Here is a 21,099-nt window from a genome sequence, read left to right as displayed (position 1 = left end):
TGTGTTCTGGGCTTTTATTAAAAATTGGAAGTATTCTGATTATTTGTTAATATTTGATCTGATACGTGAACTCACCTTTTCAAACACCATTCTGGCATTGAAGACCAGTGGAAAATTGGCTGGGACACATTGTGTCTTTTTGTATTGGCCAAACACACAGATGCTAAGATAGATGTCCTCCTTGTCTTTCAGCACCACTCCTGGACAAGTTACCTGAACGAAATTAGATAGAGAGATGTGACTGCTTTATGAATTCCCTGAACTGTCTTACTAAAATAATTTACAAGGCATTACATTAAAACACTAGTCTGCTAAGCTAATAAAAATACGCACAAATAAAAAAAGGAGAGAGAGAGACTCAAGTGTTTACAGAGTTAAATGAAATGCCTTTATAACTTCCATCCCTCTGAGAAATCTATGATTCTCCATTTGGTTATTTGTGCCACATTTGAAGCTCTGTGTACTGGCTCTTGGGACAGACACTAACAGTTTTAAAGTCTGCCTTAGGCACCCACTTTACGCTGAATGCTGACATAAACTTATTCAGCATCATTTAATCACAAAGGATTAAGACTCAGCAGAAACAAAGCACTATCCTAAAAGACACAAAAAAATAGTGATAGAAAGTACCACCCTAAACAGCAGCCCATGCACACTCTCATCAAAAGCAATATGACAAACTTCCAAAGCTAGTGAACTATAAGTTTCTAGCCCAGTGAAATATTTTTAAAATATGAAATTGTACTTACTTAGCCACATGATTGACAGAAAGTATAGACACAAAATATGGCATTTCTAAAAACTACATGGCACAGTCTCCTCAGGCCCTGCCCACATTTCATTGTCAGTAATCAACCACACCCTTACATGGATTTTAAAGGCTAAGATTTCATTCTAATATACTCATATTGTAGTAGCACTCAACACCTCCCCAATAATACAATCAAAGTATATTTGTATTGTCCTCTGATCACACACATTACATTCTTCCATTATTAGGATGACTACTCCTTACCATTCCATTTCATCTCCTCCTCATTTATAATTATCACCTCTCAAGGCTTACATCAATCAGCTACATCTCCTACAAAAAAAACCTATCTTGACTCATCAGATATCATTATTCATTCAATCTAACTCAAACATTTATTATGAATTTACTATATTCAAGTAAAAACGTTTTAAATTCTCATAACATTTTGTAGTTCTCTTAAGGCCTAATTATTGTCTCCATGCATTTTAATAAAGTGGGTACATCTCACCTCTTGCAGTTGTAATTCCCTAAGGACAGAAATTTTATTCTCATCAGTGTATCCAAAGCCACAGACTTTCAGTGTTAAAAAGAAGCTTAGAGATTATCAAGTACAGCTTCATATTTTTTATATATGACAACAATAGAGCCCCAAGAAATATAGGTGATCTACTTACTTAAAGCGACACAGTAAATGAATCAATACAATACATTCAAAAGTGCTTAGAAAAGTGCCTAACAGAACATTCCACCAATATTAGCTATAGTTATTGTTAGACTGAAAATCATTATAATTTGTCATATCAACACAAATTATTGCACTGAATAAATGACTAAGACTTCATGTCTCTTTGTACATAGCAGTTAAGATTATTTTCTGTGCCAGATATTTTTACTTCCTCTCCCCCGAATCAATTTTCCACTCTGTCCTAATATATTCCCCACTGATTATTAAAATCTATTAAAATCAAGGTCTTCAGCAAATCTCATGCTGTCCATCACCTTCATTTCCTACTCTGCCTCATTAAAATCAAATCTGTTAGAATCCCTCTAACTCCATATTACCCAATGTGGTAGGTGCTAGCCACTTATGCTTACACTTGTGGCTAGTCCAAATTTGAGATGGACAATGAGTGTAAAATACAAGATTTTGAAGATTTTGAGAACTTGTTCAAAAGATTTTGAAGACTCATTACAAAATCAGCATAAAATATCTCATTAATAACTAACACTTTGAATATATTGACTTAAGTAAAATTATTATTAAAACTAATTTATTTATTTATTTTCACTTTTTTAATGTAGCTGGTAAAAAATTTACAATTATATCCTTGGTTCAAACTTGTTACTCATATTCTATTTCTACTGAGTTGTGCAGCTACTCTAATTGAGAGTACTCAACTGGAAACTACTGACTCTCTTTCCAATGTGCAATATATGCAAAAGGGCAACTGGGTGGCTCAGTGGTTGAGCATCTGCCTTTGGCTCAGGTTGTGATCCTGGGATCCTGGGATCAAGTCCCACATCAGGCTCCCAGCAGGGAGCCTGCTTCTCCCTCTGCCTATGTCTCTGCCTCTCTCTCTCTGTGTCTCTCATGAATAAATAAATAAAATCTTTGAAATACACACACACACACACACACACACACACACATACATATATACGCAAGAAAGCATGAGTTTTTCTCACCCACATTTCTACAAATTCTGCCATGCTTATAAGAACACCCAGTAGCTTTCCAAAAAGAAAGTAGGAAAGGGAGGGTGGGTAAAGAAAATCAGATTGAACAAACAGAAAATAAAAAGCAAAGCAGTTGACTTAAACAACCATATGGATAATTACATGAATGCAAATAATCTAAGCATTCTAATTAAATGGAAGAGAGATTGTCAGATTGGATTAAAAAAAAGCAAGAACAATATGCTGTATGCAAAAAAAAATCACTTTAAAGATAAAGATGCACATGGCAAAGTACTTTCAGAATGGTGGATCAAATACCTCCAAAAATCAGCCCCTCTATAAAAGCAAAGAGAACATTACCAACAACTGGTGAAATCAACTTTTTACAGCTATAGAAAACAACCAGAGATTTCCAACAAACTGAAGAGCATTTATTTGAAAAAAAATAGCTGACTTGCAGTTAAAACAGTGATACTGTGGTATGCTAACATATTCTACTCCCAATCTCCTCTACTCAGGTCTTCTTTAGCCTTGAAATACAAAATCCTTAGAATTATACTAGCCATGAAAACCAGCACACAGACACTGGAGTGTTCAGAACAGGTTTAACGCTCCCCAAAAAGCCTCATCCCCGTGGAACTGTCATTATTTGATCTGTCTGACAGTTCCCTGGAAACCCTCATTCACAGGGATTCTCTTTATTTGATCTGAATTGGAGTTCACTCATACAAACAGCCTTTCTCCCGAAGGCAATTGTCAAAAACAATCAGTAGCAATTGTTTAACACAACAGATGCCCGAGGCAGTGATCACAATTGAGGCAAACCATAACCTGATCAAAATGCAAAGCTGGAAATGCATGTATATGAGTGTATGGGGGGGAGGTGCTGTCTTGAGAAGCTATATAACATAATTTTAGCAGTTTAGAAGATCATGCACATGTTCAAGGTTGTGCATGTGCCCAGAAATGACCTGATGAAACCCTAATCTCTCTGGCTGACCCCGAGGCTTTGAAACAGTTGGAAGTGAAGGCTAAAACAGAGTTGTAAACTACCTGCAGAGCACAGAAAATATGCCTCAACAATCATACAAAGATCCTCAGCAAAGACAGGGAGACTTATTGGTTCAAGACATTTAAGGATATATAAATCTAGTCATTAGCAAGCCATGAAGCTAACCAAGCAGACTTTGGTGGCCAACCGTGACAAAGAATACAGACATTAACTCAGGAAAGTAACTAAACAAACAGAAAGCAATAGCAAACAACAAACCCTGAGAAAGAGGGGGAGTCTGATTTACAGAGTTCCATATTATACTATTTAAAATGTTCAATTTTCAACAAAAAAAAATATTACATGCAAAGAAACAAGAGTATCACCCATACACAGGGGAAAAGGCAGTCAACAGAAACTGTCTCTGAGGAAGCCCAGTCTCCTAAACAGAGACTTTAAATCACCTATTATAAATATGTAAAAAGAACTAAAGGAAACTTTGTCTAAAAATCTAAAGCAAAAAACAAAAATAAAAAATAAATAAAAATCTCAAGTAAAGTATGGCAACATGGCAATAATGTTTCATCAAAGAAGGAATATCAAAAATAAATAGAAATTATTTTTTTAAAGAACAAAGTAGAAATTCTAGAGTTGAAAAGCACATGACAGAAATGAAAAAAAATCACTAAAGAAGCTAGCAGAAGAAAGACTACGTGAACCTGAAAATATTATTCAGCCTAAGGAACAGAAAGAAAAAATAAAGAAAAATGAACAGGGACATCAGGGTGGCTCAGTGGTTGAGTATTTGCCTTCGGCTCAGGTGTGATCCCGGTGTCCCAAGATCAAGTCCCATATATCGTGCTCCCCATAGAGAGCCTGCTTCTCCCTCTGCCTGTATCTCTGCCTCTCTGTTTCTCATGAATAGATAAATAAAATCTTAAAAAAAAAAAGAAAAAAGAACAATGAACAGAATCTCAGAGATCTGTGGAATACTATTAAGCACAACATAGAAATGACAGGAACCCCAGAATGAGAGGAGAAATGTCCAGAAAGAATATCTGAAAAAATAATGGACAAAAACTTCCATAATTTAAAGAAAAGTAATCTATACATCCAACAAGCTCAGAGAATTCCAAACCACATAAAAGACAAAGATGAAGAGAGAATTTTTAATGCAACAAAGAGAAGTGATTCAACAGGTACCAAAAATCCTCAATAGGATTAACAGCTGATTTTGCATCAGAAACATGAAGCTATAAAGAAGTGAGATGACTTATTCAAAGTGCCGAAGGAATTTCAGAATATTTGCACAATGCACTTCAATTCTATCAAATAAGAATTCAATTTCAACAAAAATTTCCCTTCCAAAAGGATGGAAAACTAAGACATTCTTAGCAAAACAAAAACAGGTAATTCATCATTAGCGCAATTTCCCCATAAGATATACTAAAGAAAATCCTTCAGTAGAAAGGACACTAGATAGCAACTCATATCCACCTGAACAAAAAAAAAAGAACACAAGGAAGGGAACTGCATAGATAAATATGACGACAGTATGCATTTTTTTCTCTTATTGCTCCATCCTTAATTAAAATTAAATTACATAAAGCAGCAATTACTAAACTGTGTTGATAAGGCTTATCTGTATAAAGATATAATTTGTATGACAATAAAATCATTAAGGGACGGAATGGAACTAAATAGAAGCAAAAGTTTTGTGTACTATTCAAATTAAATTGGTATTAATCCATACCAGATTGTTATAAACTAAGATAGTAATTGTGAACCCCCCGAACAACCACTAAGAAAATACCTAAAAAACATAGTAATAGAAACAAAGGAATTAAAATGATATACTAGAAAACAGTTAACACCAAAGGCAGTAATGCAGAAACATAGAAACAACAAAAAAAGACATGACATGCAGAAAACAAATGGCAAAATGAAAGAGACAAATCCTACCTTAACTGTGATTACATTAAAGGCAAACTGACCAAATACTCCAAGCAAAGGTAGAACTTGGCAAAACGGATAAAAACTATAAGCCAGCTATATGTTGTCTATAAGAAACACACTGTAGATTCAAAAACACAAATGAGTTGATAGTAATAGAACGGAAAAAATGAACTATGCAAGCAGCAACCAAAAGAGAGCTGCAATAGTTACACTAATATCAGACAAAATAGACATTAAAACAAAAATGGGCACTAGAAACTAAAACAGACATTTTATAATGACACAGCAATTAAAAACACATATATAAGATATAGATTTCAAGAAAACATATATGCACTTAACAGAGCTCCAAGATACATGGAGCAAAAAAGATAGATATCTCTCCAAAGAAGATAAAACAAATGACCAATAAACTCACGAAAAACGTTCAATATCACTAGTCATTGGGGAAGTATAAATCAAAACCATACTGAAATATCTCTTCACATCCACTAAAATGACTATAATTTAAAAGATGGACAAAAACAAGTGTTGGGGAGCATGCCGAAAAATGGGAACCCTTATACTTTGCTGATGGAAATGTATCAATGGCACAACCACTGTGGAAAAATGTTTGGCAGTTCCTCAAAAAAACTAAACAGAGTTACCATGAAATTCAGCAATTCCTAGGTATATACCCAAGAGTGCTGAAAACATATAACAACCCAAAAATATATACAAGAGTATAGCAGCATTATATAAGAGCCAAAAAGTAGACACAATCCAAATGTCCATCAACTGAAGAATAGATTAGCAAAATGTGGTATATCCAATGGAATATTATCTGACCATAAAAAGGAATAAAGCACTGACAGATGCTACATGAATGAACCTTACAAGCATGCTAAGTAAAAGCAGCCAGACACAAAAGGCTACATACCTTATGATTCCATTTATATAAATGTCCCCAATAGGCAAACCTATAGAGTTAGAAATTCAATTAGCGGTAGCCAGGGTCTTGAGGAAGAGGGAAAATGAGGAATGGCAGCTAATAGGTATGGGATTTCTTTATAGGGTGATGAAAATGCTCTGGAATTGATTGCTTTACAATTTTTCAGTGAATATATTAACATTCACTGAATTGTACACTTTAAATGTTTTTTTAAGACTTTATTTATTTATTCGTGAGAGACACAGAGAGAAAGTAGAGACACAGGCAGAGGGAGAAGGAGGCTCCATGCAGGGAGCCCAATGTGGAACTCAATCCCAGGACTCCGGGACTCCTGGGATCAAACCCTGAGTGAAAGGCAGACACTCAACTGTTGAGCCACCCAGGTGTCCCTAAATGGGTATATTTTTTAACTTGAATTATATCTTCATCTTTTAAAAAATAAAGATTTAAGATAAAAGCAAAATGATAGTAAAAGGTATATCATGCATTCATTAATCATAAGAAAGCTGGATGACTGTCTTAATATGATATAGACTTAAGAGAAAGATTACCAAGGTTAAAGTGAAATATTTCATATTGATTAAAAATTTGATTTATCAGGAAGCTATAACAAAATTAAATGTATAGCTTTAATAATACAGTATCAAAGTAAACGAAGCAAAAAATTACAGTATATAACTGTAACTGATTTTTCAGTAACTGATAAAATAAGCAGTCAAAAGATCATTAAGAGTATAAAAAATGTGAACGACATTCAAGTAATTTGACCTAATTGACATTTATGTAATAACGCCATCCAAGAGCAAAAAGATATACATTTTTTTCAAGTGCACATGAAAACATTCATGAATAGAGATGATATTATGAGCCATATAAGTCTAATAAACAAACAGACTGAAGTCATGCAGAGTATATTTTCTTTTTTTTTTAATAATTTTTTTTAATTTATTTATGATAGGCACACAGTGAGAGAGAGAGAGGCAGAGACACACACAGGCAGAGGGAGAAGCAGGCTCCATGCACCGGGAGCCCGACGTGGGATTCGATCCCGGGTCTCCAGGATCGCGCCCTGGGCCAAAGGCAGGCGCCAAACCGCTGCGCCACCCAGGGATCCCTATTTTCTAATCCCATTAAACCAAACTAGAATAAACAATAGGAAAATCTAAAAAAAAAAAAAAAACAGGAAAAAAAATTAAAAATTAAAAAACAGGAAAATATCTAGAAAAAATCTAAATATTTAGAAATTAGACAATAGATTTCTAAATCACAAGAATAGAAATTACAAGACAAATTAAAAATACTTTGAACTGCATGAAAATGAAAAGACAACATATAAAAATGTGTCAGATATAATTAAATCACTTCTAAAAAGTATACTATAGCATTAAATCTTAGAAATTCCCTGCAATTCTTTTTCTTCAGAAAAGGCATTTGACACCTGTAAGCTCCATTCACGATAAAAGCTCTAGAAAACTGAGGCCTGAAGGAAATTTCCTCAACTGATAAAGAATATCTATGAAAAAGCCTGAATTTGATGTCATACTGATGTTGAAAGACTGGATGCTTCCCCAATATCAGCAAAAAGGTCAGTATGTCCATGCTCAACACTTGTATTCAACAATGTACTATATAGGTCCTGGCCAGTGAAAAAGGACAAGCAAAAGAAATTTTAAAAATAAAAGAAATACAGCGCCTAGGTGGCTCAGTTGATTAAGCATCAGCCTTTGCTTCACGTCACAATCCCAGCGTCCTGGGATTGAGTCCCACACCAGGCTACTTGCTCAGCCAGGAGTCTGCTTCTCCCTTTGCCTGCAGCTTGCCCTGCTTGCACTCTCTGTTTGACAAATAAATAAAATCTTTTTAAAAATAAAAAATAAAAGAAATAAAAGGTATACAAATTGAAAAGAAGTAAAACTGCTTATTTGTAGACAACCTAACTGTAGTCTATAATCTACAAATATGCTACTAGAAATAAAGAATCTGATGTCATAGGATATAAATTCAATATGCAAAAATCAATGTTATTTCTTTATGTCAGAACACTTATATGAATTTTTTTTATTTTAAAAAAAATGAATTTGGGGATCCCTGGGTGGCGCAGCGGTTTGGCGCCTGCCTTTGGCCCAGGGCGCGATCCTGGAGACCCGGGATCGAATCCCACGTCAGGCTCCCAGTGCATGGAGCCTGCTTCTCCCTCTGCCTATGTCTCTGCCTCTCTCTCTCTCTCTATGTGACTATCATAAATAAATAAAATTAAAAAAAATTAAAAAAAAATAAAAATAAAAAAATGAATTTTTTTTAAAAGTACCATTTGCAATAGCATTAAAACCTGAAGTATGCGTACTTACATATAAATTTAACAAAATATGTGTGAGGCATGCCTACTGACAACAATGAACACTTCTGAAAGAAACTGAAGGTCCTGACAATGTAAAAAATATACCAGGATCGTAGACTGAAAGACTCAATACTATTAAGATATCAATTCTCACAAAACTGGCCTATAATTCGGTGTAATCCCAAGAGCTAAGAAAACCAACAGAATTGACAAGCCAGTGATAAATTCACTTCAAATGAAAATTAAAGTAATTTGCACAATCTGAAAACAATTTTATTTTATTTTATTTTATTTTATTTTTAAAGATTTTATTTATCCATTCATAGAGACACAGAGAGAGAGAGGGGCAGAGGCACAGGCAGAGGGAGAAGCAGACTCCACACAGGGAGCCTGACGTGGGACTCGATCCAGGGTCCCCAGGATCAAACCCCGGGCTGCAGACGGTGCCAAACCGCTGCGCCACCGGGGCTGCCCCGAAAACAATTTTAAAGTAAGTGTTTAGGATATTTCATCTGAGAAGGGGGAAAATTCCATAAAAAACCCAAAAACTATAAAATTAACACAGAGAAGGAAGATATTTGCCAGATATTTAAAAAGAGAGACTAGGGAGTGGCTGGCTGTCTCAATCAGTAGAGCATGCAACTTTTGATCTCGAGGTAGTGAGTTTGAGCCCCACATTACTTAAAACAGAGATTAATTTAAAAATTAATAAATGTATAAACATAAAGACAGGTTATATGAGAATTCTTGAATATGTAGTCCATGAAGTTAAAAATCTCAATACAGGAGTTTGGGGACTTTGCTTTTTTAAAATTTTCTTTTAAGGATTTTATTTATTTGAGAGAGGGAGTAGGAGAGAGTGAGCAGCGGGGAGGAATAAAGAGAGAGGGAGAAGCAGGCTCCACACTGACCAGGGAGTCCGACGTGGGGCTCATCCATCATGGGGCTCGACTAACATGAGGCTTGACCCAAAGACCCTGGGATCATGACCTGGGCAGAAGGCAGACACTAAAGCAACTGAGCCACCCAGGCACCTCTGGGGGAAGGGTTCTGAGAGAGAGAGTGTGTAAGTGCACACACACATGCATGAGCAGGAGGAGGAGCAGAGAGAGAATCTCAAGCAGGCTCCATGCTCAGCACAGAGCCCCGCAAGGGGCTGGATCTCTTGACCCTGAGATCATGATCGGAGCCAAAATCAGGAGTTGGACACTTAACCAACTGAGCCACCCAGGCAGGTGCACCTCAATACAGGAGATTTTTAAAATTTAACTTGATAACTTCCTAAGAATATAATTCTGAAGAATTCTCCCAGAACAAGTATAAAAATAAAAATTACACCAAAAAAAAAAAAAAAGCACATGGAGAATAGATACAAGTTCCAATATATGTCAGAGGAAAGGAGAAAACAGGAGAAAAAAATAAAAGTCAAAGATATGGAAGCTAAGAATTTACCCAGAACTGGAGAAACCCACAAATTCTCAAATAGATGGTACACACCCAATGCAAAACAGAGTAGGTAGAAATGAATCCACGGTTGTACAGATCACAGTGCACTAGACGACATCAAGTATACAGTGAAATACATAAGCATACTGAAGATTTTAATATATCTCCATTACAACCTGGAAGATCAGGCAGACAAAATAAATTAATATGGGATTAAAGATAATTTGGGGGGATCCCTGGGTGGCTCAGCAGTTTAGCGCCTGCCTTCGGCCTGGGGCGTGATCCTGGAGTCCCGGGATCGAGTCTCACTCACATCGGGCACCCTGCATGGAGCCTGCTTCTCCCTCTACCTCTCTTTCTCTCTGTGTGTCTCTCATGAATAAATAAATAAAATCTTCAAATAAGTAAGTAAGTAAGTAAGTAAATAAATAAATAAATAAATAAAATAATTTGGAGAAAATAAACTCCATCTGATAATGGCCAGAGAGCCCTACATCCAACAAATGAAGTTACATATTATTTTCAAGTAAATAAAAAACATTCACAATAACTGTATAAGTATTAGGAGACAAAAGAAATCTCAACAAAAATAATATCATGCAGATGTCATTCAATACCCCAATGCAATTAAATTAAAATATGACAATAAAAGATAGTCTGTATGTATACGTGTAGGTGAGTATGACAGGGGACTTGAGTACATATACATATATAAATCCTGTGCATCTTGAAACTGAAACAAATTCCTAAATAGCTCATAAGCTAAAGCAGAAAATCACAATAAAAATGATAAAATAGGGCAGCCCCGATGGTGCAGCAGTTTGGCACCACCTGCAGCCTAGGGTGTGATCCTGGAGACCCAGGATCGAGTCCCACGTCAGGCTCCCTGCATGGAGCCTGCTTCTCCTTCTGCCTGTGTCTCTGCCTCTCTGTGTGTGTCTCTCATGAATAAATATAATCTTTAAAAAAAAAAGATAAAATATTTAGAACCAAATAATTTTAAAACAATTTTGCCAATCCTTTTGGGATGCCAGTTAAGCAGCACTTGGAAGTAAATCAAATAAATGCCTTAAAGACAGACATTAATATGAGAAAAATACTGAGAAATGCAGAGGAATGATAAAATTCAGAAGAGTGAGTAGCTAAGGGGAAGAAGGGATTCTATTAGAGAGATATATAGGAAGCTTCACCTTATCTGTAATATTTTACTTCTTAAGCTGGTATGGAGGCACATGGGTATGCATTATGTTGCTCTTTATAACTTTTTATATGTCTAAGATATTTTAAAGTAAATGTTTTAAGAATAAAAAACTGAAATCTAAGTGAAATAAGTATTTGACTCATCCAGTAAAATCTCACCTATGAATCCAAAAGAAAGATCCTAAAGAAAAAATTAGCCAATTCAAATATAGGAAAAATAATATATGCTAACAACAAGAATTTACCATAGAAATGGAAAGAGTGCAACATCACAAAATGTATCCCTTTATAGGCTATGGGAACAATATTATACTATAATCACAACAGATCAGGAAAAAGCATTCAATATAATTCAATGCTCAGGATGTTTTCAAAATGAGGAATAGAAGGGAACTTTCTTATTTTAATAAATGAAAATCCTAGGGCTAATATTATATTAGGCTAAACTATAGGAAATCTCCATGGCTTTTTTTTTTTAAAGTAAAAATATAGTCCATTGTCAGCAATTTCATAAGACTCAACCTAATACTTACTGGCAAAACTTCAGAAGCACAACTTAAAATAAAAATAAAGAGACAAGTATATTTACTATTATTTCCACCATTCAATTTTATACGAGAGTCTAGTCAAGGACATAAAACAAAAGAAAGAAAAAAAAATTGTACAAGAAAAGTCAAACTGTCTTTATCTGTAAACAACATAATTTTCCACATAGATAATCTAAATAATGACCAGGACTAATGGGAGATTTCCGCAATGTGCGGAATTCAACATGTGCAAAAAGAAATACAAGAATATTTATAAGAATACGATTTGTAATATCCTAATACTGGGAATAGTGAAAATGTCCATCAACAGTAGAATGGAGGGACGCCTGGGTGGCTCAGCAGTTGAGTGTCTGCCTTTGGCTCCCGTTGTGATCCTGGGATCCTGGGATCGAGTCCCACATTGGGCTCCCTGTACGGAGCCTGCTTCTCCCTCTGCCTATGTCGCTGCCCCTCTCTCTCTCTCTCTCTGGGTCTCTCATGAATAAATAACTAAAATCTTAAAAACAAAAAAAAAAACAAAAAAAAAAAAACAGTAGAATGGACACAGAGAAAATGAATAGTCAGTTTTCCAAGAAAGACACACAGATGGCTAAGAGGTACATGAAAAGGTGGTCAACATCATTGATCATCAGGGAAACGCAAACCAAAACCACACCTCACACCTGCCATGATGGCTATTATCAAAAAAGACAATAAATACTAAGTGTTGGCAAGGGGGTTGAGGAAAGGGAATCCTACTGCACTACTGATGGGAATGTAAACTGAGTACAGCAACTGTGAAAAGCAGTATAGAAGCTCCTCAAAAAATTAAGAATTGAACTACAGGGACGCTCAGGTGGCTCAGGGGTTGAGTGTCTGCCTTCGGCTCAGGGTGTGATCCCGGAGACCCAGGATCGAGTCCTACGTGGGGCTCCCTGCATGGAGCCTGCTTTTCCCTCTGCCTGTGTCACTACCTCTCTCTCTCTGTGTCTCTCATGAATAAATAAAATCTTTAAAAAATAAAATAAAATAAAAACTGAACTACCATACAATCCAGCAATCCCACTTCTGTGTATATATCCAAAGGAATTGAAAACAGGATCTCATAGAGATGTCTTGTACTCTGATGTTCATTGCAGGATTACTCACAATAACCAAGATATGGAAAACAACCTAAGTGTCCAAATGTCCATGAACATAGATGTGAGATTACATATATAATTTTTTAGCCATAAGAAAGTAGGAAATCCTTTGATTTGAGGCAATCTGGATGGGCTCCAAGGGCCCATCAGAGAAAGTCAAATACTGTATGATATCACTTATACATTGAATTTAAAAAAGACAAACTCAGAGAAACAGAGTAGAGGGGTGGTTACCAGGGATGGGGGAATAGAAGGGGAAATTAGGAGATATTAGTCAAAGGATACAAACTTCTAGTTATAAGATTGATAAGTCTGGGGATCTGATGTACAACATGGTGATTATAGCTAATACAGTCTTAAATACTTGATTTTGCTAAGAGAATAGATCTTAAGTGTCCACACCACAAAAAAGAAATGATAACTATGTGACAGGATGCAGATGGTAGCTAATACTACCCAGATAATCATTCTGTAATTTATAAATATATCAGCATGTTGCACACCTCAAATTTATACAACGTTATGTGTCAATTATAGCTCAATAAAGCTGGGGAGAAAAAAACCAATGGAATGATAAAAGGCTTATTGTCTTACAAAATGACAGGGATGAATTCTCACAAGGAAATTAGGTATTAAAAAGTTCATTCTGTGGAGAGACAGACAGATTTCACAAGTTCAGAATATGGTGTGATAGAAGTTATACCAGTGATTACCTTTGGGAGAGGAGGGGGCAGGAGGGGTGGCTGAAAGGAATGGAGCACAAGAGCCCAATCTGGGGTGCTGATGATATTCTTTCTAATTATTGATCTGGGTGGTGATTACACACTCAGAATTTGTGCACTTGCTGAATATGCAGTTCTATAAAGAGTTAACCTAAAAAAAAAAAAATCAACAGCATTCTTTGCTTACCAGTGAGAAAGAAAGAAAAGAAAAAGGTATTTGCTAAAGACTGCAAAAACAAAGTGAAAAAATAAGGTTCAACTGGATTGTTGAAATTTACATTATATATAATGTAATATAGTAATCTTGGATAGGTTACTATCCAAGATATATTGATATATTCAACAAGAAAGAAAAAAAAAACACCTCTGGAATTCCTAAAGGCAAAGGATATAAACTGCTATTCACAGAATATGAAACCTCTTGGATTAGAGGTTGGCGTTAATACAGCCACAAGGCAGGAAATACCTACCGCCATCAGAAACTGGAAGAACCAAGAAGGATCCCAGTCCCACTCCCCATCTAGAGCCTTCTGAAAGAATGTTGCCCTGCTGAACTTCTACTTTGGACTTCTGTTCTCCAGAAATGTGAGGGAATGAATTTCTGTTGTCTTAAGACATCAAGTTTCTGGAAATTGGTTATTATAGCCCTATGAAGCTAACACAATCGCCGGAGCCTCAGTAGTTCAATTCCTAAATCTTGTGCCTGGAGCACTGGGTCCATATTCTAGAAGACCCAAAACACCCTACTTTACAACAGACGGTTTGAAATTTACCTATACACGTGACAAAAAAATAAACCAATGCCCTAACTTGAAAAAAAAACAGAAATAATTTATAATAAAAGGTCTATTTCTATATGTAAATGCTCAGGCAGGACTAAGCTAGAGGATACAGTATTTGCACCTGTATACAGAATCTAAGTAAAACGGAGAGGTTCTAAAGCAGAATGACACATGCCCATACTGGCAACTCAAACACAAGCAGTACTGCCACTGGTGTCATGATTTTCCAAAAAAGTAAACTCTTAGCAGAGTATCAAACAAAACGAAGTTTACTCTTTCCTCAATTTACATTGCAATTGTATTCTTAGAAAATTCACTGAGTTTTACCACCTTAAAAGCAAAAAGACTGTGTTTATACATAAAACAGAGTTAGATTCTTAACTTGTATTAATTACACACCGGTTTTAATGTACATAATCAATAGGACATTCAAGTCATACAGAATACTAGACAATTAACACCAACAGGACCCCCGCAAACACTAAGGTAAACAAAGGTAGCCCAAAGAATTTCACTGGCATCTAAAAGTCTATCAATAAAATAAAATTTAATCACTATTACAAAAATAAATAGTATTTTATAGCAATTAAGGAAATGAACTTGATCTGCAAGAATCAACACAAATTTCAAAAACTGAACTGGAAAAAGCAGGTATGCAAAAAGATACATAAATACCAGTTGTGTAAAGTTTTAAAACAAGACAATAGTATAAGTAGCACATAGACATACACAAATAGGGCAGCCCGGGTGGCTCAGCGGTTTAGTGTCGCCTTCAGCCCAGGGTGTGGTGGGGACCCGGGATCAAGTCCCACATGGGGCTCCCTGCATGGAGCCTGCTTCTCCCTCTGCCTGTGTCTCTGCCTCTCTGTGTCTCTCAGGAATAAATAAAATCTTTAAAAAAAAAAAAAACACACACACACACAAATAAAAGTACAAAACCAGAATGAAAATAATAAACTGTAACTTCAGGATATTGATTACCTTCCGTCTAGGAAGGGAAGGAGAAAAACTGGGGTCAGGAGGGTACACAAAGGAGCCTTAACTATATCCATACCATTTTACTTCTTAAAAACAAAATCTGCAGCAAACATGTAAAATGTAGCATTTGTTAAATCAGGGGTGTAAGGATCACAGTATTCAGTTTTATTTTTTCTGTAAGTTTCAAGTGTTTTTTATTTAAAAGTTCTTAAAAGTCTGTATTACAAGGAAAATCACCACCAACTGTAGCACAATTGTGAGACACCACTCACTCCACAGAAACCTGGATGAGCAATGATCGGAAAAAAGGACCCAGATTTGTTTGCCCCAATGTTATCAATAACTTAAGGAGGCAATGAGGTGAAGGGAGTACAGAGAACTAAAACTGGGAATTATATATACATATATACAAATTAAACCCAAACTGTCACTATTGGCTGCTTTCATTGCCCAGGCACTAGACTTTGTCTCTCTGCAGTTTCTTCCATTCTCCCAAGTAATCTCATGAAAACTGAACTACTAATTAAAAGAAGCAGCAAAACTACTTTTCATATCATAGGTAAGATGTTTCAACTATTAAAAGTGTAAGTGGTAGGAGATGTAATTGCTGCTCTTGATAGGCAAGTTATTGGCCTATATCATTCTCCAATGATTTATCGAGCAAAGTCAGACTTTCTTCCTAGCAATATATTTTCTCTCAAGTCATACAGCTCTATGGAGCAATACAAAATGGTGTGTTGTACACTAAAACCTTTCATGTTTACCATGTTCTTGCCCTCATCTCCCCACAGTATCATACATGAGATTACTACTAATACAAGCCCGCAGCAAAAAAACAATCATGCGGGGAACAGTGGGGGGAGAGAATGGAATGCACACAGAGAGAAAACCTCTAATTTCCAGTTAATAGTAATTAGGAACAAAGTAAATGTCACCACATAGGGGAAAAATTCAGATAATAGTACAACATAGGATATTCTATATCTGAGCATGGTCTGTTTTTTGTTTTGTTTTGTTTTTTAATTTTTATTTATTTATGATAGTCACAGAGAGAGAGAGAGAGGCAGAGACACAGGCAGAGGGAGAAGCAGACTCCATGCACCGGGAGCCTGACGTGGGATTCGATCCCGGGTCTCCAGGATCGCGCCCTGGGCCAAAGGCAGGCGCTAAACCACTGCGCCACCCAGGGATCCCTGAGCATGGTCTCTTTAAAAGGTAATATACAGAGCAGCCCGGGTGGCTCAGCGGTTAAGCGTCTGCCTTCGGCCTAGGGAGTGATCCTGGGGTCCCGGGAACGAGTCCCACGTTGGGCTCCCCGCATGGAGCCTGCTTCTCCCTCTGCCTGTGTCTCTGCCTCTCTCTCTCTGCATCTCTCATGAATAAATAAAATCTTAAAAAAAAAAAAAGGTAATATACACAGAGTTTTACAAGAATGAATGTTTATAGTTGCTTTATCCATGACAACCATCACCTGGTAACAACCCAAATAATCATCAGTAAAGAGAATGGCTAAAAATGTTGTCTACACATAGAATATAAAGGAATAAACTACTGATACACAGTAACATGGAGGAAGCTCAAAACTATGCTGAGCAAATAAAGCCAGACACAAAATTTACATACTCTACGATTCCATTGCACCTGCAATTCGCGTACTGGCACACTAATCTATAGTAATAGAAATCAGAATAGTTCCCTCTGCACGGGGCTGGACAGGAGCACAAGGGCATTTCCTAGGGTGATAGAAGTGTGCTAAATCTTCACCTGAGTAATGATTACATGAGTGTATGAGCTTATCTAAATCCATGGGGATGGGGGGGCAGTGGAGAAGGAAAGATCATGGGAATGAAAAAGTAGAGCTTTTTTTTTTCAAGATTTTATTTATTTATTCATGAGAGACAGAGACAGAGAGAGAGAGAGAGAGAGAGAAAGAAAAGAAGCAGACTCCATGCGGGAGCCCCAACCCTGGGACCCCAGGATCACACCCTGGGCCAAAGTCAAGCACTCAACCCCGGAGCCACGCAAGCGTCCCGAGCAACTGTATATTAAAATGGATTAAGAACACCTAACAACCAAATGCAACATGTAAACCTTGATTGGATCCAGGTTTTAAAAAATTAATTCTGCAAGTTATTTGTGGGACAACTGGGAAGATGTGAATATGCACTAGATATTAAGAATTGTCACTCATGGGATCCCTGGGTGGCGCAGTGGTTTGGCGCCTGCCTTTGGCCCAGGGCACGATCCTGGAGACCCCGGGATCGAATCCCACGTCGGGCTCCCGGTGCATGGAGCCTGCTTCTCCCTCTGCCTGTGTCTCTGCCTCTCTCTCTCTCTCTCTCTCTCTGTGACTATCATAAATAAATTTTTTTTAAAAATTGTTTTTTAAATAAAGAATTGTCACTCATGATCTTAAGCGTGATAACAGTATGGTAGTTATGCAGAACCATGTCATTATTTTTAGAAGACGGATGTTGAGGGCGTATCATGATACCAACAGTTTACCTCCAAATTTTCAGCAAAAACAAAAAACAAAACAAAAAAAAAAAACACATTTTACATATACACATATGTACAGATAAATTAATGTACATAGTCATGGGATATAGTCATTCACTGTACTATTCTTCCAACTACTCTTTATGTTTGAAAAAATGTCAATAAAAAGTTGGAAAATAAAGATGCCAAATTTTATACATAGAGTGGGGAAAAAAGCAAAGTGCAGAATAGTTTATATGCTACCTACTGTATAAAGAAGCAAAGAAAACACATATGAGGGGAATGGTGTGTGTGTGTTATCCATTTGGTTATATTACAAAAGGAAATACTAGAAGAATAATTCAGAAAACAATAAAATCATTACCTACAGCAGATGAGTATGGATGGGAAAGAAGTTTGAGGAGATAGTGCTGGATGTGAGACTGCTCTGAGTATATCATTTGTAGGTTTGACTTTTATACCATGTAAACATAAAAAACTAATTGAAAAGAAAAAACTAAAATTTGAAAGAAGAGGTTAAAAGTATCTATGGTCATTTAATTCATCATTTCAATCAAAGCCAAATTAATCAAGCTAATGGTTGCTAATGGTCTTTTTTTTTTTTTTACTTCTTCTGAGCATCAGAGCCATTTAACAGGGCTTTTGCTGGTTAAAACTTAGCATCTTGTTGCAGATCTGCCTCTAAACAGTTGTGCAACCCTCAGCAAATAATTAGCCATGCTAAGCCTCACCTGTAAAAAGGAATTAAATTCAATGATATCTAAGATTCTTAGAATTGTGAAATTCTGCGACTCAAGTGTCTGTTGAAAAAAGTTAAATAGGAATGTTTCCACTTGCATAACTTCTTCAGCTTCGATGAACACAAAGCTGCATCACACATCTACTTTCTGAGGAAGAGCAGTACTGAAATCAAATGTATTTCTGCAACTCCTTCGGGCAGTAATCAATCAGTTACATCCAAGTACTTCCTCTTGGAGATCTTTTGGCAAAGGAAGGGAAGCCAGGGCAGCCCAGGTGGCTCAGCGGTTGAGTGTCTGCCTTAGCGTAATAATCCTGGAGTCCCAGGATCCAGCCCCATGTCGAGGTCCCTGCAGGGAGCCTGCTTCTCCCTTGGCCTGTGTCTCCGCCTCTGCCTCTCTCTCTCATGAATAAATAAAGCCTTTAAAAAAGGGGGGCGGGGGGCCAGCCCCTCAGGCAGTTGCACTCCCGCTAACCCCCACTGGTTGACAGAGGAAGCAGCAGCAGCCAGTAACAAAGTGCAGTGCGGTGAGGCTGCAGGTATAGGAGTTTTACCAACTGCTCCAGGCCAAGCCGTTGAAGCAGCTCTGGGTATTCTGTTGCTAGAGGAATCTTACTTTACAAAGTTGCTAAACTTTGGCAGCTGCGGGATGAAAACATCCCCAGAAACATTCTTCCCCTCCACTCTGCCTCACACTCTGCCCTACCCAGCCTTACCTTCTTTAACACCTAACAAAAGATCTAGAACAGTCCTGTGACTTCCCTGGAGGTAACACGGACTGTGTTAACAGCGGCCTCATTCCAACGCGAGTTAGGACAGCCAGGAAAGCACGGGAGGGCTTAAGCAGACCCAGAAGCCCGGCCTGCAGGCCTGCAGGATGTGCAGGAAGGAAGTGGGGAGGGCTTCCCAGGGCAGCCCTCAGAGGCCTGGGGTTGGATTCTCAGGTACCCTCACCACCTGCCTTCACTGGGAGATCAAAGAGTTGAGAGGTGAGAGGGCTTAGAAGTGGAAGGAGAGAAAAGAGACCGAATGGGGGATTTGGGTCTAAAATGGGGGTATGGAAAGCTTCTCTGAGGGTTTCCTCCAGAAGAGACAAGTTGGGGCTTTCATCTGAAGACCAGGATGAGAGGGTTCTGTAAAAAGTGCAGAGGAGGGAGTTAAAAAACCCCTGAAAGGGTCTACTGCGATGGTTAAGACGGATGGAGTTTTCTCCCATCACTGAGAGGTCCAACTTCCTTCACTGAAGGACGGACGCGGTGGGGACCCCTGCGGGGCTCAGCGCGGAGCGGCTGCCTTGGGCCCAGGGCGTGACCCCGGGGTCCTGGGATCGAGTCCCGCATGGGGCTCCCCGCAGGGAGCCTGCTTCTCCCTCTGCCTGTGTCTCTGCCTCCGTGTGTCTCTCATGAATAAATAAATAAAATCTTTTTTTTTTTTAAAGGAAGGACGTGGGGGCTCATGCCTCAGCTGGTCCCCGCAGCAGGCTGGGCAGGGGGGGCCGGGAGGTGGCGGGGCGCTCCGCAGAGCTGACGGCCTGGCCGCCGGGTGTGGGGTTCCACTCTCAACACCGCCAGCAGAGGCTCCTTCGCCAACCCCAAGTTTGGGCACTTGAGCAAATCTGCTGCAGGGATTTGGGAGGAAACCCCGGCGCCTGGACGGCCGGGGAGAAACGGGGCCAACAAGGCGGTCTAGGGCAGCAGGTGCAGAGGGGGGACGGAGGAGAAGCCCCACCCGACCCCACCCCGCTGGAAGGGCCGGGGCGGGGCGGGGCGGGGGCGCTCCCGAAGTGAGGCTCCCGGGGCAGGGCCGCGGGGACGCGACTGGACGCCGGGACCGGGGCGGGAGGACACCGAGGCGACGGAGCCGGGCTCCCGGGGGCGACCCGGCGCACGGCGGCGAGCGAGGAAGAGCCGACCCGCGGGCCCGGGGCGCGACCGGTACTCACAGAGCGGATCTCCAGCGCCAGCGCGCACTGCAGCGCCTTCACCTTCGGCATCCGCGCGGGGGGCGGCGGCGGGGACGGACCCCGGCCGCGGGCCCGAGGGCGGCGAGGAGACGCCGGGCGGGGCGGGGCGGGGGCGGGGAGGAGACGAGGTGGCGGCGGCGGCGGCAGCTGTGGCCCCCAGGCCGGGGCCCGCGGTCCAGCCTGGGTCCCGCCCGAGCAGCAGCTGTGCGCGGGGCGCGGACTCGTTGTCATGGCAACCGGGGGGCGGGGCCGGAAGACGGGCGGGGCGGGGCCGCGCCGGGGCCCGGCGAACGCCAGGGGCGGGGCCTCGCGAGGGGGCGGGGCTTCCGAAGGAGCGGGACGGGGCGGGGCAGCTCGTCTGTGACGTCCGACGGTGCGCGCGCAGCCGGACGAGGCGCCCCGCGGGCTGTGGGGGCGGGGGCGGGGGCGGGGCCGGGGAGCCGGCTCCAGGAGC

General features: G+C 39.4%; 1 protein-coding gene across 3 annotated transcripts in view; it reads right to left on the bottom strand.

Annotated features, from left to right (window-relative positions):
* Positions 1-20,885, bottom strand: part of SPATA6 (spermatogenesis associated 6) — a 145,931-nt gene extending 125,046 nt beyond the window's left edge. For all 3 annotated transcript variants that reach the window (XM_072772211.1, XM_072772212.1, XM_072772213.1), the window contains exons 1-2: positions 20,625-20,885; positions 76-213 (exon numbers count right to left, since the gene is read on the bottom strand). In XM_072772211.1, the coding sequence (XP_072628312.1) occupies positions 76-213; positions 20,625-20,876 (390 nt within the window). In that variant the 5' untranslated portion in view covers positions 20,877-20,885. The remainder of the gene's footprint in view (positions 1-75; positions 214-20,624) is intronic.
* Positions 20,886-21,099: the final 214 nt, after the last annotated feature.

Source organism: Canis lupus, chromosome 13 (assembly GCF_048164855.1).
Source record: "Canis lupus baileyi chromosome 13, mCanLup2.hap1, whole genome shotgun sequence".
Taxonomy (NCBI): Eukaryota; Metazoa; Chordata; class Mammalia; order Carnivora; family Canidae; genus Canis; species Canis lupus.
The sequence above is the reverse complement of the archived record's forward strand: the minus strand, read 5'-3'. Positions and strand labels throughout refer to the sequence as shown.